Source organism: Elephantulus edwardii, unplaced genomic scaffold (assembly GCF_000299155.1).
Source record: "Elephantulus edwardii isolate Elephantulus edwardi_28Jun2011 unplaced genomic scaffold, EleEdw1.0 scaffold00185, whole genome shotgun sequence".
NCBI classification, from domain to species: domain Eukaryota; kingdom Metazoa; phylum Chordata; class Mammalia; order Macroscelidea; family Macroscelididae; genus Elephantulus; species Elephantulus edwardii.
The window spans coordinates 3,590,826-3,608,646 of NW_006399935.1; the positions used below are offsets into that span (position 1 = coordinate 3,590,826).

At 49.3% G+C, this 17,821-nt stretch overlaps 1 protein-coding gene across 1 annotated transcript in view; it reads left to right on the forward strand.

Annotated features, from left to right (window-relative positions):
• MLLT1 (myeloid/lymphoid or mixed-lineage leukemia (trithorax homolog, Drosophila); translocated to, 1) overlaps positions 1-17,821 on the forward strand; it is a 58,498-nt gene that overhangs the window by 9,780 nt on the left and 30,897 nt on the right. Inside the window, exon 3 of the mRNA XM_006896425.1 lies at positions 7,500-7,582. Coding sequence (XP_006896487.1) covers positions 7,500-7,582 — 83 coding nt within the window. The remainder of the gene's footprint in view (positions 1-7,499; positions 7,583-17,821) is intronic.

The window sequence follows — 17,821 nt, forward strand, 5'->3', positions numbered from 1 at the left end:
CTGGGGTAATCGGGATGGGTGTTTCAGAGGCGGTGCGGTTGGCGCAGGATAGAGCAGGGTTTAGGGCTGTTGTGCATAGGGTCGCTATGAGTTGCAAACGACTCGACGGCACATAACAACAACAACAGTCTTGGCAAATGCCACAGTTCCAAGCATCAGTTCATTTTGATGTTCCTTTTTCATTGTCCAACTTTTACATATATGTGAAGGAGTTGAAAAAAACCATGACCTGAGTAAGTAAAGGATAGATTCTAAATCTGACTCCTTCCAAGTTATATAAAGACTACGTTAGACACAGAAGAACCTTCAAACTGGGAAAGACAAAGGATTTGAGAACCCGTCAGGATTGCCCAGAGCCATCGGCAAGGACCTCTGTGCCTCCAGGACCGTGAGGCAAGACATTCCTGTTCTTCAGAGTCGCTCAGTTACATTTGTGCTGCCAGGTGGTGCAGGACGAGGCAGCACTTAATTCTGTCGGGAACGGGGCCACAGCCACTCTAAAAGGGATCCCAGTCAAGGGGCGGGACACGACTCCAAACCACAACATTGACCGGGTTTGCAGATCTGTTAAAGGCTGTGGGACTCGAGACCTTGGCCGTTGGTCATCCTTTGAGCCCGGGTCAGCTTGCTCGCAGCGTGCAGTCATTCCCTTACTCAGAGTGTGAACAAGATGTCACAGCAGTACCCAGTCCTTCAGACCAGTCATACCAGTGGGGCAGCATGGATCTGGGAAGGTAGCTCAGAAGGCAGGAAGGGAGAGGATGGAAGGATGAATGGAAGTGAGAATCACAGAAAGTCACAAAGACATCTTGGCAAGTGAGGCCTCCATGAAGGAGAGGGGGAGTCGGAATCAGAGAGGTGAACACCCTCCTAGTACATGTACGGTGCCAGCATCCGTGTCAGTGTCCAGGCAAAGTGACGTCTGGTGGGGACATGAGGGAGGGAGAAGGAAGAGGGCGGAGTTAGAGCTCGAGAGAACAACAACAAACAGGTAAACAACCCAATGGCAAAATAGCCCCAGGATATGAGCAGACACTTCACCAAAAGACATTCAGACAGCAAACACACACATGAAGAAATGTTCAAAAGCCCTGGTTGTAAGATGGAAATCAAAACAACTATGAGATATCATCTCACCCCAGCAGCAATAGCAAAGTTCAGTGGAGCAGCAAATAGCAAATGGGGGGAGAGTGCTGCTTCACAGTGAGCCCTCTCATCAGTGTTGTAAAGCAAAATGTAAGTGGTTGAACAGAAAACTAATTTGCTCTGTAAACTTTCACTCAGTGCACATGATATTTTGTGTGGGTGAGGGGAAGGAGAAATGTGGGCGTATAAAGAGACAACTGACCAGAGGCAGCTCTCACCTCTGCAGGGATGTCCTGACTCTTAACACCTCTGAACCTGAAGATGTAGGGAGAGGATTGAGGGCGTGAGGGGGAAAAAACCCAGCAAGAAACCTTGGCCCATCAGGAAGGGAGCATCTAGGTCTCCTGTGTGCTCTGCTGTGACCCTGGGCTGTCCAAGGAGGCTGCTCTGGGCGTGGACTCAGCAGGCTGGGCTTTCATGCCTGGCTGCACTTCTGCCCTGTTTGCTTTTATTATTGTCATTTTAACTAAATTTTCATTCATTCATTGTTGCATATTTTCCCCTCTTCCCCTCCCTCTCCCTTCTCCCAGTTCACTTTCTTTTTTCCTAATATTCATTGTTGCAGTTTTCTCCCTTCCCCCCTCCCCCCCTTTGCAATGTACCTCTTCCACTGTCTTATGTATAATGCCTAATCATACATTCTTTTTAAACAGTTCTTCCCTTCATCTGTTCCAATAAAGTGTTTTTATCTATCCACTCTTCCTATTGTCGTCCCAACCCGTCAGTCCTGCTTTGTAACAGTGTTGTTATGCAGTATTTTTCCTTTTGTGACTGAGCGATTTCACTCAGCATAATGTCCTCCAGAGTCACCCATGTTGTGTAATGTTTTGTGAGTTCATTTTTTTCAGTGTTGTGTAGTATTCCACTGGATGAATGTATCAGGATTTTTCTATCCATTTGTTTGTTGATGGGCACTTGTGTTACTTCTCTCTCTTTTCTGTTATTGATATTGAAGCAGTAAACATAGGTGTGTATATATCTGTCTGGATGGCAGTTCTGGTTTCTTTAGGGTATATTCCCAGTAGTGGAATTGATAGGTAAAATGGTATTTCTACTTCCAACTTTTTGGGAAAGTGCCAAACCACCTTTGATAGTAGTTGCACATTTTACACTCCCACCAGCAGTGAATAGGGATTCCAGTCTCTCCACACCTTCGCCAGCATTTGCTATTTGCTGCTCCGTTGAACTTTGCTATTGCTGCTGGGGTGAGATGATATCTCATAGTTGTTTTGATTTCCATCTTAAAACCAGGGCTTTTGAACATTTCTTCATGTGTGTGTTTGCTGTCTGACTGTCTTTTTTGGTGAAGTGTCTGCTCATATCCTGTGGCTATCTTGCCATTGGGTTGTTTACCTGTTTGTTGTTGTTCTCTCGAGCTCTAACTCCGCCCTCTTCCTTCTCCCTCCCTCATGTCCTCACCAGATGTCACTTTGCCTGGACACTGACACGGATGCTGGCACCGTACATATACTAGGAGGGTGTTCACCTCTCTGATTCCGACTCCCCCTCTCCTTCATGGAGGCCTCACTTGCCAAGACGTCTTTGTGACTTTCCTGCGTCAGCCTCCGGGGGATTTATTTCTTACTCTATGTGTGGGCTTCTTTCCTTACCTTACTGGTGTCATTTCTCAAGAAATTAATTATGTGAGATACTTCCTAAGAAAGGTGTGTGGGAAATAAACCCTGTGAATCTCCCACGTTGGAAATCCCCACTCTGCTCACACACTTGATGGTAGTGTGAGCCGGTGTGCGTTCTTGTTGAAGAGTTCCTCAAACGTGGGGCTTTGGAAGCGTGCTTTCACTGTCTTCTGAAAAGTCTGATGCTGTTTAAGGTGACTGGGTTTCTTTAGAAGCATTTCTTGTGGTTGTTGATTGCCTTCGAGGTGAGCACGACTCAGCGACCTTATGAACAAAAGGCCTGAAGCCCCTCTACAACTAGCGACATTTATCAAAGTTCATAGAGTTTCCAGAGGCATGTTATTTAGGAAGTCGATGCCACTCTTGCTGCCAAACCTGACATAGAATGTTATTTGTTGAGTCGCCTGCAATGCGTAGTGACCCTGTGGACAACAGCTCTGAACCCTTCCCTGTCCTGAGTTAGTTTCACTAATTCTGACACACCAACCTCCATCGCCCCAGTTACTGTATCAGTCTATCTCACCCAGGGTCTCCATCTTCTGCACTGTCCGTCCACCCTTCTGAGCATGGGACCCATCTCTCCTGGCCACGTGCCCAAAGTAAGTGAGGTGGAGCTTCAAAATCCTAGCCTTTGAGGAGAGACTTGGTTTCATCCTCTCCAAGACAGACTGTTTGTTTTCTTGCGTATGCCTCCTAGTGACCCCGGGAACAACAGATCTGAGCTTCGCCCCATCCTGCATCATCTTCATCATCTCTGTCACAGTCACAGTGTCTGTCCATCTTACTGAGGATCTTCTGCACTTTCTCTGATTCTTTGTTTCCAAGCATGACGTCTTTTTCCAAGGACTTACCACTCTTGACAACATGCACATAGTATGTGAGACCAAGTGTCAGCATTTTGCCTCTAAGGAGCAGTCCTTCAAGACAGACTTGTTTGTTCTCTTGGCAGTCCATGTTCAGTACTCTTTTTCAGCACTAGAACTCAAAAGCGTCAGTTCTCTGTCATCCTTATTCATTGTCCAAGTTTCATTTGCGTAGGAAGTAATGGAAAAGATGATGGCATGGATTAGGCACGCCTTAGTCTTTAAACCAACATCATTACTCTTTGGCACTTTGGAGAAGTTCCTGACTCCAGATATTTCAATCAGTGTCTTTTGATTACTGTTACCACCATGATGGTTGGTTGTGGATCCAAATAAAATTAAATTGTTGCCCACTTCACTCTTTTCTTCATGGATCATGATATGATGTTCCCTGTTGGTCTAGAGATGAGGATTTTTGGTTTGTTGGGTTTTTTTTGGGGGGGGGGTTCTTTTTTTTATGTTGGAATGTAATCAGTATTGAAGGCTTTGATCTTCTGCAGTAAGTGCTTCAAGTCTTTACTTTCTGCAGGCGGGGTTGTGTCATCTGCGTAACACAGATTGTTTATAAGTCTTGCTCCAATCCTGATGCCACATTCGTCATCATATAGTCTTATTAGGTGCCATCAAGTTGAGTACGACTCAACGACCCTGTGAACAACAAATCTGCACCTAGAGGTGTCCTGCGCCATCCTCACGCTTCCTGACACACAAGAGCCCATTGCAGCAGTCACCTTGTCAGTCCACCTGGTTGAGGGCCTTCCTCTCCTTTGCCGACCCTCTTCCCTTCCCAACATCATGTCCCTCTTCAAGGAATAGCACCCCATAGCAATATGCCCAAAGTATGTGATGTAGCTCCTTGAAAAACATTTGGGATTTTTTTTTAAATGATGTTTTCTTTTAGGGTCTCATTGTTTATTATGTTGAACATTTAATGTGCTTTACTTTAGTGCGTAACAACCTACATTAGGCAGATGACACAACCTTGCTTGCTAAAACTGAGGAGGACCTGAAGCGCTTGCTGCAGAAGGTCAAGGACTGCAGCCTTCAGTATTGATTGAGGCTCAATGTCAAGAAGACAAAGATTCTCGCCACTGGGCCAACTGGCAGCACTATGATGAATAGAGAAGAGATTGAGGTTGTTAACTGAGTTAAAGCTTGCTTGGCCCCTTAGTCAACACCAGCAGTCAGGAAATCAAAAGACGAATTGCATTGGGAAAATCTGCTGTCAGGGACCTTTCCAAAGTAGTGAGAAGCAACGATGCCAGTCTAGAGACTAAGGTGCGCTTGATCCAGTCCATGATCTTCACAATTACTTGCTATGCATCAGAGAGCTGGATAATGACTAAAGATGGTAGAAAAAGAATTGATGCTTTTGAGCTGTGGTGCTGGACAAGAGTCTTGAATGTACCATGGACCTCCAGGAAAGCAAATAGATCTGTCTTAGAGAGGGTGAAACCAAGTTTCTCCTTGGAAGCTAGGATTATGAAGCTCCATCTCACATACTTTGGACCTGCAACCAGGAGGGATCGATCCTTTTAGAAGGATGTCATGCTTGAAAGGGTAAAGGGACAGCACAGGAAAGGAAGACCCCAGATGAGATGGATTGATACAGTAACTAGGACAGTGGGGGTAGGTGTATCAGAGTCAATAAGACTGGCTCACAACAGGGCAGGCTTCAGAGCTATTGTACGTAGGGTCGCTATGAGTCGCAGTGACTTGACAGCACATAACAACAAAAACTGGTTCAAGTGCTGGAAATTTCTCCTGCTTTGACAGCTTCCTTCCGTCTCTTTGCTCTCTGGAATACATAGGACTCCTCTAAGCCCACATCTTTTCCTCTCTAAACTTATGCCTGCCTCCTAAGAACTAGTGAGTTACTCTGTACACATTAATGCTGATAGCAGATCTGGCACTTGGCAGGTGTTTTATAAACATGAGTTACTAGTGTTCACTGACCCGCCGAATGATTTTTCATGCCCCATCTTTTTAAACAAATGTCTTTTTACTCTGGATGCTGGGACATTCCCTTTTTTCTAGTCTATTGAATTAAAAAAAAATATGACACACCTACTCCTTTCTTTTCAACCCCCTCATTATCCATCATTTGTGTTGATGGCAGTACTGAAAACTCAGTCACCCGACCCTTGTGTGCTGAATAACATCCAGCTGACAGTGAGAAACGACGTGCCGTGAGGTGCCGTGTGGGTTACGGATACAGGACAGCGCGGCTCCGCAGTCACGGGAGGTATAGTTGGGTGGTGAGGAGTGACAGGCTGGGAGTCTTCAGCGAGGTGTGTGAATCACCTGAAGGCGACCCATCTGCAGTGGTTCGAGTCCACCAGTGGCTCCTCGGGAGGAAGACGGCAGTCTCCTCCCCATAGCAGTTTGCAGCCTCACAAACCTGAGGGGGGCTCATTGTCAGGTAGAAAGATCTCATTGGGACCAAGGAGGGAGTTTTGAGAGCTATGTAGCCACTTTCCATTTTCTGATCTGATGAGGCCGTTCTCCTTCCTTTTACAAATTATGTTGGGTTTTTTTCCACTTGCTCTTTTTAACATCTAAGCTTTTGAATTTTATTTAAGAATTTCTTTTTTCTTGTTGAGAACACACATGGCAGAACACACATGTACAACCCTGTGATGTTGGCATTCTTGAAGCATGCAGCCATGCCCGCTCTCTTTTCTGAATTCTTCCTGCCCCATGAACATGGGCACATTGCCCGGTGCCAGGGAGGGTCCTGGGCAATGCTGATAGGTAAGCTTACTCTGCGCTTACTCTACTAACATTTGGTTGTTTCAGTTGGAGTAAGACAGAGATGAGCCACTGGGTGGCACAAAAGGTTAAGTGCTCAGGTGTTAACTGAGAGGTTGATGGTTCAAGTCCAAAGGCCTGGCAGTCTCCTTTGAACGATAATCCACTGATTGGATTATGCTTTCACTCTGACTGCCCTTGGTTGTTGTGAATCAAGTTGACTTAACAGCACCTACTTTGATTTAGATTTATAAGACAGATCTCTGAGAGTGGGAGAAAATGTCAAAGAAAATTTTACAGTATTTGAATCCAATAAGTCATATTTTGTTATATTTGTGAATTTGTTTTCCAGTAATTTCTGGCCCAGTTATGAATGCCCTGTTACATGTAAGCACATATGTTACCGTCCTCATTATATACAACACGTAATGAAAACCTTTCTGTCTGCTGGTGGTGGTCCTTTGGAGAGGGAGCGGTGGATGGCGTGAGGTGCTTGGTTGTGAACGGTCTGATCACTTCCTTCAGAGGGGAGCACAGTATTTTCCTGTCACTTGCATTATGAAAGCACTGATGTCAAAACATTGGCCGTTTATTTTGGGGGACAAGATTATGGGAAAGTGTTTAATTGTATACTTTGCTGAGTTTCTGAATTGTATCAGGTTTCTCTGAGACTCTGGGGTGCTTGAGGCTCTGCTGTGTCCCCAGTGACTTTGTTAACATGGATAGAGCCAAGAGAACACTACGGGGTTGGTTCCACTGTGTGGTGTCTGGTTGTGGGTCACTGGGCCCCGCTGGAGGGGAACTGCCCTCGGGGCAGGTGCCGTCAGTTACTACTGTCACTCGGGCCACCTTTGCTGAACTGGACCAGCTGGGCCCTGCATCCTGTCGCAGTCACTGCTACTGTGGCCTTAGCACCCTCGTTGGCTGCAGGAACAAACAACACCCCCCCACACACCCCCTCCTGTAGTGACTCTGCACCTTCTCTTCCTCTACTCTTAGGTGACCTTCCTGCCCCAGGGACAACCCAGCGAGAGGCTGCTGGGCCGCAGTGGGGAGGTGATAGGTCCAGGTGCTGACGGGCGCATTTTCTCTTTCTTTTCAGTGTGCAAGGAGCCCCCCTACAAAGTGGAAGAGTCGGGATATGCTGGCTTCATCATGCCCATCGAGGTGCACTTCAAAAACAAGGTAGGACCCTCAGCGGCAGGAGGGGGGCAGACCCGGGGCAGGCAAGGAGGAGTGCCTGTCCCCAGGAGATGTTCCCGACCACTGGGGAAACATACGGGCCACTCACAGTGTACCAGCTAGAGGCTTTCCTCCCTGGGAGAGGGGACAGAGTGCAGACAGGGTAGATTTGCCCCCAGGAGCTCTGGTGGCACAGTGGTTAAGTGCTGGTTACTAACAGATGCTGGCGGTGCCCAACCACCCGGAGGCTCTGTGGGGACAGGCCTGCCACCGGCTCTGTGAGGAGGGCAGTCTGGAAGCCCCAGTGGGCTGCTCTGCTCTGTTCTGAGGGGTTGCTATGGCAGAATGGTCTCCATGGCACCCAGGACACAGAGCTCTTTGACACCCATGGTCTCTTGAGGGGGCAGCGCACACACAGGGCCGGACCGTGGGCAGTCCCTGGGCCCATCATACAGGACAGTGACCTGTCGGAAGTTACCTCAGTGTCCCTCGTAACTGTGGTGCTTGTTCTGAATGGAGTATTTGGTGACCTGGGGAGAAGCTTATAATGCAGAATGAAGAGAACAGCTCACTGCATGTCTTCTGAAGTCCCCGGGTGATGCGTGCGGGAAATTGCTGGCCACTAACTAAAAGGTTGGTGGTTCAAAGCCATCAAGAAACACCTTGGAAGGTAGGCCTGGTGATCTGTCTCAGATGGGCCTTAGTCTTCAGCCCTGGGAACAGGTCTCTGCACACGGGAGGTGCAGAGCCAGGAGCTGGAATTGTTGCCGCCATGGCCAACAGCGACACCTGCCTGTAGAAGGAGCCCTGGACATGGTGACCAGGTGCTGTGCTGCTAATGCAGATGCCGGGGGTCCTCTGAGGGAGACCAGTGGGCAGGGTGCTTCCAGAACATTGTCCAGCTGTGGGCAGCCGCAAGGGACCTCACCTGTGCTCTGTCCTGTAACCACTTCCGGGGCAGTGGGTTTAGATTATTTGCTATTTGTAGAAAGAAGGAACTAAATGCTGCAGATAAATTATCAGAGGTGGGTGGGTGGTTGCATTATGGGGGATTTTTCTTTGATTTTTGGCTGTACTTTCGTACTTACCGAACATTTACAATGAGCACATACGGTTTTTGTATTAATCTCTATAATGAAATTACAAACAGCACCTCCCCACAGTGGCCTTTGGCCCTCTTTTCAGGCGCCCCCCAGTGGCCATCAGTTACATTTTGGCTCAGAGTGGCCTGGCCCAGATGGCTCCTGTTGTCCATATGCAGTGTGTCTGGTATAACGGCTGCTCCAGCCAGGGTGGGTGCTGGATGGCCGCTCTGGCCTGGGTGGCGTGGTGGCCGCTCTGGCCGACTTTCAGGCAGGAAGTCCCCACAGGAGGCCTGGAGGTGTTCCTACTTAGTTAATGAGTCCCTTGTTTACAACCCGCCATGCTAGAGACACGTGGCCGGAATCACCTTGTTCCCAAACACCCTGCATTAATGACCTCTGGGAACAGTGCTCAGGTGTGTGGCCTCCCGGGACCCGAGTGGCATTTCACCAGCCAGGGCACGATGGAATGTCAGGTGCTGGGTCTTTGGAGCCACAGTACAGTCGGGTGCCAGGTGTTGGGTCTCGGGACGGGGGGGAGTGTTGTGGGACAGTGGGGTCTCGGGTGTTGGGTATCCAGGGGGTCATGGGGTAGTGGGGTCTCAGGTGCTGGACTCCAGTGGGATCATGGGACAGTGGGATCTCAGATTCTGGCTCTCCATGGGACAGTGGGGTATCAGGTGCTGGGTCTCTGGGGAGGAGGGGGGACATGGGACAGTGGGGTCTCAGGTGCTGGGTCTTCAGTGTGGTCGTGGGGCAGTGGGGTTTTGGGTGCTGGCTCTCCATGGGATAGTGGAGCCTCAGGTGCTGGGTCTCTGGGGAGGTGGGGGGACACGGGGCAGTGGGATCTCGGGTACCAGGTCTCCGGCGAAGCGGGCTTTGTGTGCTGCATCACCCTGGACTGTCCTGCTGAGTGAAGCCTTGTGGAACCAGGACAGAATGGGGCTCTAGTGTGTGAGTGACTGTCCCCTGGGGAGACAGCCAAGTAGGTGTCTCCTGCAGACTGGGGAAGTGGGAGCAACTGTCCTATGCCACCTCCTGGAATGACAGACCCCCAGAGTTGCCACACGGGAGTGTTCTGAGGTCCTGGCTGGTGAAGCTGGGGGGCTCTTGAGGAGTGGGCGTAGAGGAGAGGCAGTCCGGCAGAGAACTGTGCAGTATGATCCTTCTAGGGCTGATCCTGGGGCGGGTGTGTGTGGATCTGAGCCCCCCGGGTGATGGCAGTGGCCCCTGTGAATTCTTCCATCCACTCCCCGCCACTTGCAGCAAGTGGGTGTCCTGTCGGGCCAGAGAATGGGGTGTTGCTCTTCTGAGCTCAGGGACAGTCAGGGTCCCTCAGATTGGATGGGGTATAGTTCTGTTGAAACTTGAGGACATTTGGAATTTTTTTTAATTAGCACCGGGCGCAGTTCACTGAGGCTTGGGGACATTTGGCATCCCTCGGGTGTGACTGGGGTACAGTTCACTGAGGCTGAGGTCCCTTGGGCATGAGTGGAGTACAGTTCACTGAGACTTGGGGACAGATTGGTCCTGTAAGTTCTTCTAGATTTTTCTCTGGTAACTGCCAGGAAGCTGGCTCTGTAGCCTTTTGGGTCCTGGCAGGACACCCCATATCTGGCCTGAGGCCTGGCTTGCCCAGAGGGCCGGACGGCACTGTGGAGATGGCCCTGTGTTCCATTTCTGCTTCAGTGTCCTTGCCAGTCACTCTTCTGCAAGGGGAGGGCTCCGCTCAGGCGGCTCTGCTGCCTGCTGTGACCCCACGGCTTCCCTGCCTGCTGTGACCCCACAGCCTCCAAGCCTGCTGTGACCCCGCGGCTGCCCTGCCTCCTGTGACCCCACAGCTACCCTGCCTCCTGTGACCCCGCGGCTTCCCTGCCTACTGTGACCCCGCGGCTTCCCTGCCTGCTGTGACCCCACGGCTGCCCTGCCTCCTGTGACCCCGCGGTTTCCCTGCCTGCTGTCATTGCCTTTGGCTCTTCAGGCTGGATGACGAGTTGCTGCCCACTGTCCATGTGCCTAGGCCCTCCAGGCTATGCGTCCCCACCCCCTTACCAGTGGGCAGGACAGTGCCATGCTTCTCTGGAGGAGGGGGAAGTGCTGGATGTTGGTACCAGGGAGGCCGTGGTCCCGGCTTTTTTTTTTTTTGTCTTTGTGGTCCCGGCTTTTACGGTTCTCCACTCTGGCAGCAGCTCCCCACACTCCCTGCTGGTGCGCCACCTTGAGCCTCTCTTGGTCCTTGTCTCCCCCAGGGAATGTTGGTGACCGATGGTCTGCTGACTAGTGGGCTTGGAGTCCGCCCACGGCCTGGGAGTCCCATCATGATAAGCAGACTCGAGTCCTGACCATGGCCCAGGGCCTGGTAGGCCTGTGGAACTGAGGTCTGCAGCTTCCACAGGGCAGAGTGACCTTCGGCGCCTGTGTTTAAGGCTGTAGCCAACCCCCAGGCCGGCACCCTCCGGCCGTTGCTTTCCACATGGGGATCCCAAGGCCTGGTGTCATCAGCATGGGCACGTCAGTGGGAGAGCAGAATTGGTTCGCTGCAGTGGGGGTCGAGGGTAGGCTGGGGTACAAGCTGGGGTCACGCATTGTTGCATTGTTTGGTCTGTGTGAGAGCCACAGTCCAGGGGGACCTAGGGCTGTGTGCATAGACAGCGTGTCCAGACACGGTTGGAGGGAGGCTGCCTGCAGAGGACAGCTGTGCCTTAGAAACTGACTGGTGCTGTCCCCTTGAATGTCATCATGTGGTGGCTCAGTCAGATCGTCCCTTGACCTTGAGGAGACCAAAGTTCAAGTCCCAGCCAGTGCATTTCAGGTACAGCCACCACCAGTCAGCCTTTGGGGCCTTGTGATCCTGAACAGGCAAGGATGGAGTGGGAAGAAAGGCCTGGCTGTTGTCTTTGGAAAACCAGCCCATGAATGCCCCCAGGTCCCAGTGGACAGTACAGGCCAGGCAGTGCTTCACCCTGTTAACAGCACCACCTTTAGCGCTGGGCAGGGTTCGAGGCCGGGGGCTGCACAGCACTGTGGTGTTGCTGGTTCACTCCTCGTGGGAGCCCTAGCTCAAGGCGGTCACGGAAAGCAGCCCCTGATGTTACAGAACGCGGATCAATAAGCAGGTGCTGCCCGGCCCTCTGTGACCACGCTACCACATCCACCCATCCAGCTGCCGTATGGCCCCCGTGTGACCACGCCTCACGTCCACCCATTCAGCTGCCGGCCCCCCCCCCCCCGTGACCACGCCTCACATCCACCCACCCAGCTGCCATACCCAGTGCCTCCCCCATGACCAAGCCATACCTCCCACCCATCCAGCTGCTATACCCTACACCCCGCACCCTGTGACCACACCGTCACTCCCACCCATCCAGCTGCCGTACCTGGCGACCCCCACCCTGCAGCCCCAAGCCTCTCCCTGTGCTAAGTCCTGAGACTCCTCCAGCTGTATCTGCCCCCTTGCTGTCCCCTCGATTCTGACTCACGGTGATGCCATGTGACAGTAGAACCCCACAGGGTCCCCTAGATGGCGTGAAGCTCCTTTCTAACTGTGTCAGGGTTTGGAGTTTCAGCACGTATCTTCATTTGAGCCCGTTGGCAGATGGGCAGCTTTCCTATGACAGGAGAAAGCCATAGACCTCAGAGTGGGCTGCCACGGGCTCCCCGAGGCCTGTGAGCCGCATGGGAGCACACACACACACACATACACACACACCCGTGTGATGCCTCCTGTTCCTGGCCACTGAGAACCTCACTTTTGGTGGTCATTTTGTCCCCAGAGTTTCTGAGGGCCCTGCACTGGAAGAAGCCTGGAATGTGCCCCGGCCTAGAATGTTCTGTGGCCCATGTAGGGTGTGTGTCAGGCTGCAGGCATTGCTGAGTGTGGCCTGATGGAGTCTCAGAACAGGCCCCGCAGGAAGCTCACCTCCCCAGTTATGGATGAAGGAGTGTCTGGGGTTTGTCACTCACTCAGGGTCATGAGGTGATTGGCAGATTGGGGATTTGAACTAGCACTTCATGTGGTCTCGTGTGTGTGCACCTGTGTGTGCATGGGAACACAGCTCACAGCTTGAATTCTCCAGCTTGCTCAGACCTAGGAGGACAGCTACTCACAATTTCTGGCTTTTACCCAGATTTAGATGACAGGGATGCAGGAATTCTAAGTGCTACTAACCAAAAGGTTGGAAGTTCAGACCCACCCAGTGACTCTGCAGGAGAGACTTGGTGCTCTCCCCTGTTGTAAAGATTCCAACCTAAAAAACCCAGTGGGCAGTGTTACCCTGAACTGTGGAGCTGCTGTGAGCCAAGGTGGCCTGGATGAGACCAGGACAGTCATTTTACACGTGATGGTCTGCAGATGTCTGAATGTTGTTAGAAGTTTTATGAAAATCAGATAAGGAGAGAAAAAGGAATACTGGTTCATTGCAAACCCAAGTTAACGTAAATGTATGTTTGGAATGCTTTTTGAGATGGGTCTGTCGTAGTGGATCTGCTGATAGTTCTCTACCCTCATGTGAACATGGGTGCCTTGGACTTTGAGCCCTGGTGCCCTCCTCAGCTGCGGGTATCTGATTCCTCGGGTGGTGTGCGACAGCTCCTCCCATCCTCGGCACACTTCCCTGCTGTGGAGGCTTTCTCGTCGCTGGGACGCTGAGCACGTGTCAGAGGAACTGGAGCAAGACACACCAGGAGTAAAGGCCAGGCGACTGACTCCTCAAATCAGCCAGTGGCAACCATACAGATCCCAGGGGCCAGGTGCCATCCAGTCCTGGAGACAAGCAGGGCTGATGTGTTCCATTCGTTGTCTGTTAGGGCATCACAGGTCAGGCTGACATGACAGTAGCAGCAACAAATGGCACCATGACTGGAGGTGGGTGAGGGATGTGTGTCCTGCCCATGTGGGGCGAGCGCTGAGAGACAGACTGGATGAGGACCTCCTGCGATCTTGTTATCTCTGAGCTTTGGCTTCTGCATCCTTAAGATGACTCCTAACTGTATGTGCTCTCGGGTATGAGGGTGAGGCCGAGAGCCCCACACCGTGGCTTGTTCTCACCCGTGCTGTTGTGAGAATCCTCTGGGTGCAGTGTGCTTCTAGGTCATCTGGGAGGGAAGTACCCCCAGCCCCCACCCCCACCCCAGAGGCCGCGGCTGCAGTGATGGGAGGTGCTGGTTCCTTCTTGGGAGCTAAGCTGCATGTTTTCTTCTGGTGCCTTGACCCAGAGAAGGAAGGATTTGCATTTCTCTCCAGGAACTGGCTGAAGCTTCTGTTCAGCAGGATGCTCTTTATTTTTGTTTTTCTGAAACATTTTTTAAAATTGTGATTTGCGAGAAAGCTTATAAAGTATATTGGGTTTTATAAATGCACTGGAATGTGTTCTAGAAGTTGTATTGTTGTTGTTATGTGCCGTCGAGTTGCCTGTGACTTATAGTGACCCTGTGTACAGCAGCCCTAACCCTGCTCTATTCTGTGACAATCTCATTGTCTCTGATACACCTGCCCCCATAACCCCAGTCACTGATCCAGTCCATCTCATCAAGGGTCTTCTCCTCCTGTTCTGTCCCTCCACCCTCCCAAGCATGACATCCCTCCTTGCAACATGTCCAAAGTATGTCAGACTAAGCTTCAGAATCCTTGCCTACAAGGAGCAGCCTGATTTAACCCTCTCTAGGGTGAACCTGTTCGTTTTCTTAGCAGTCCATGGTATATTCAGTACTCTTCTCCAACACCACATCTCAAAGGCATCAATTCTCCTTCTATCCTCCCTAGTTATTGTCCAACTCTCTGATGCATAGCAAGTGATTGCAAAGACCATGGCCTGTGTCAGGCGCACCTTAGTCTCCAGAGTGACATTGGTGCTTTTCAGTACTTTGGAGAGGTCTCTAACAGCAGACTTTCCCATCACAATATGTCTTTTAATTTCCTGGATGCTGGTGCCAAGAGTGTTGATTGTGGAGCCAAGCAAACTAAAACTGTTAACAGTCTCAATCTCTTCACCATCTATTATGATGCTGCCAATTCAATCTTTGCTTTCTTGATAGTGAGCCTCAATCCATACTGAAGGTTGTATTAGATTAGTTTAAAGCCTTGTTTGAGAACCACGTTGTTTGGTTATTTCTATTAAATTAGAAAATTACACATGTTAACAAAATTAAGTATGTTGGTTTTCTGCTCAGTCATTCCTACACACTTTGTTTTGCAGCAGTATTTACAGTGCCCATGATATCCAGGCATCCAAGGTGCTCTTTCATGGCTAGATCCCTTCTTCCCCCAGCAAAGAAATGATTGAGGAGGCTTTCTGCCAAAAGCATTGTCTGGGTTATTGAAAAAATATCTAACTATGGTGTACTACAGACCTAGTATCATGGCCTAAGCCCTGCAAGAGTCGAGCTGCACTGTAGACTTTCCAGTGTTACAGCAAACTGCCACATCTTCTCCCTCAGAGTAGCTGGTGGGTTCAAACTATTGATCTTACAGGAATGGCTGCATGGTTTCAGACCTGCACCAGCAATACAGAGAAAGTGCTAGACCAGTGCCATCAAAGCACTGTCTACACATAGTGACCCTGGGTGTATCAGTTTTCACTGGCTGCATTTTTGGTCTTAGTTCACCAGTATTTTCTTCTGAGGTGATCTGGGGCACTTGAACCCAGAGAAAGTGTTGTTAAATACCGTTACGTAGACACCAGCCTATAGCTACCCCATTGACCTAGAACTTGACCAAGAGCTGATTTTGTTTGTTCCATTGACATAGGATGTCTTTCTTGGATAAGTTTTCTTAAGGATAGAAATGGGGGAGCATGTCATCTGCGTGGTAACTAATACCTAACTGCTGTGAAGTCTCAACGCTGAGCCACCCTTCGTCACAACTGTACTTGAGCGCATTGTCGCAGCCACCATGAATTTCTCTCTTCTTTGTTTATTGTCTCCTTTACCAAACGTGAGCCTTTCTCTAGAGACTGGCCCCTCCTAATAAACCCTCCAAAGTACGTGAGGTGAGGGGTCACCATCCTTGCCTCCAAGGAATATTCTGACTGTACAGATGGAAGGAGAAGAGGTGAACACCATGAGACTTCAAAGGGCAACTCGAGAAGTATTATAATGAAATGTGCAGAAGAGCACGAGTTGGAGAGTAAACTGGGAAGAACTCACTCAGCATTTCTCAAGCTGAAAGACTTTTAAAATGGGGGGGAGAGGTGGGTAGGGAGAAAAATGTGCAACAAAGAATGTATGGGGGGAAAATTAAATGGAAAGAATATGCTGTAAAAATATGTATGTTGCATTTAAAATATGCAAAAAAAATTAAAAACAAATTCAAGCCTCGAGTTGCAATACTAGAGATGCTATGGGGAAAATACTGAAGTATCCAGGAAGCATCAAAAGAATATGGAAGGGAATGAATGTCCAGAATCACTGTACCCAAAATAACTGACTGCCTCTGAAAAATGTCAGGAGGGATCATAAGAACAAGAGACAGTGATCATGAAGGAAGGCATTCAAGCTGCACTGAAGGCGCTGGCAAAAAGTAACACCCCAGGAAATGATGGACTTACTTCACCTAACAGATGCAACCCCAAATGTGCTCACTAGTCTGTGCCAGATTTGGAGGACAAATTACCTGGCCAACTGATGGGAAGAGATCTGTATTTGTTCCCATTCTCAAGAAAGGTGATACAACAGAATGTGGAAATTACCAGTATCGTTAATATCACATGGAGACAAAATATTGCTGAAGATCATTCAAAACCAGCTAGAACAAGTACATTGACAGAGAATTGCCAGAAGTTCGAGCTGGATTTAGAAGAGGCTGTCATATCAGGATATCATTGCTAATGTCAGATGGATCCTTAGTGAGAGCAAAGAATGTCAGAGGAATATCTCTCTGTTTTATTGACTATGCAGATATATTTGAGTGTGTGGATCATAAGAAACTATGGTTAACATTGAGAAGAATGGAAATCCAAGAACCTGTAATTATACTCATATGAGACTTATACCTAGGCTAAGAAGAACTAATGTCTAAACAGAGTGAGGGAACACTGCATGCCTTAAAACAAGGAAAGGTGTACATCAGGGCTGTATCCTTTTTCCATCCCTATTCAATCTGTATTCTGAGCAGATAATATGAGAAACTGGACTCTATGAAGAAGAATGTGAAGTCAAGATCAGAAAACTCATCGGCAAACAATCTGAGTTATGCAGATGACATAGCCTTGCTTGCTGAAAGTGAGGAGAACTTGAAAGGCTTGCTCCAGAAGATCAAAGACTACAATATAGACTGCATCTCAGAATCAAGAAGACCAAAGTTCTCACCGCTGGACCAGTAAGGCAACCTCATGAGAGAGGGAGAAAAAGATTGAAATTGGCAGTGATTTCCTTTTATTTGGATCCACAATCAACTCCTTTGGTACCAGCAGTTAGGAGATCAGGAGATGTATTACATCGTAAAGGCCGGCTGTTAAGAAACTCTCCAGATTACTGAGGAGTCGTGAAGTTCAGCTGTTAAGGAACTCTCCAGATTACTGAGGAGCAATGATGTCAGTTTGAGAACTAACGTGCGCCTGATTGAGGACATGGCCTTTTCAGTCATCTGCTGTTATGCATCTTACAGCTGGACAGTCACTAAGGATGACAGAAGAATTGATGCCTTTGAGTTTCAGTGTTGGAGGAGAGTACTGAATATCCCATGGACTGCTGAAGGAACAAACAAGTATGTCTTGGAGAAAGTGCAGCCAGAATGTTCCTTGGAGGCAAGATGGTGAAACTTAGTTTCATATACTTTGGGCATGTTGCTAGGAGAGGCTGTTCTTGGAAGGAGACATTATGCTTGGAAAGGTAGAAGGTCAGCAAAGGAGAGGAAGTTCCTCACCAAGATGGATTGACACAGTGACTGCAGTTGTGGGCTTGAGTATGTCAGAGATGATGATGGTGGCGCAGGATAGAGCAAGGTTCAGATCTCTCGTTCTTAGAGTTACTGTGGGTCATACATGACTTGATGGAACCTCAAAACAACAGTTTCTAAGATATATTTGTTTTCTGGCAGTCAGTGGCTTATTCACTATTCTTCGCCAACGCCACACTTCAGAGACAAGTTTTTCTTTAGTCTTAGCAGTTTAAAGAGGTCCTTGATGCACACCCATGCTTATCGTGGCTTTGTTCACAATAGCAA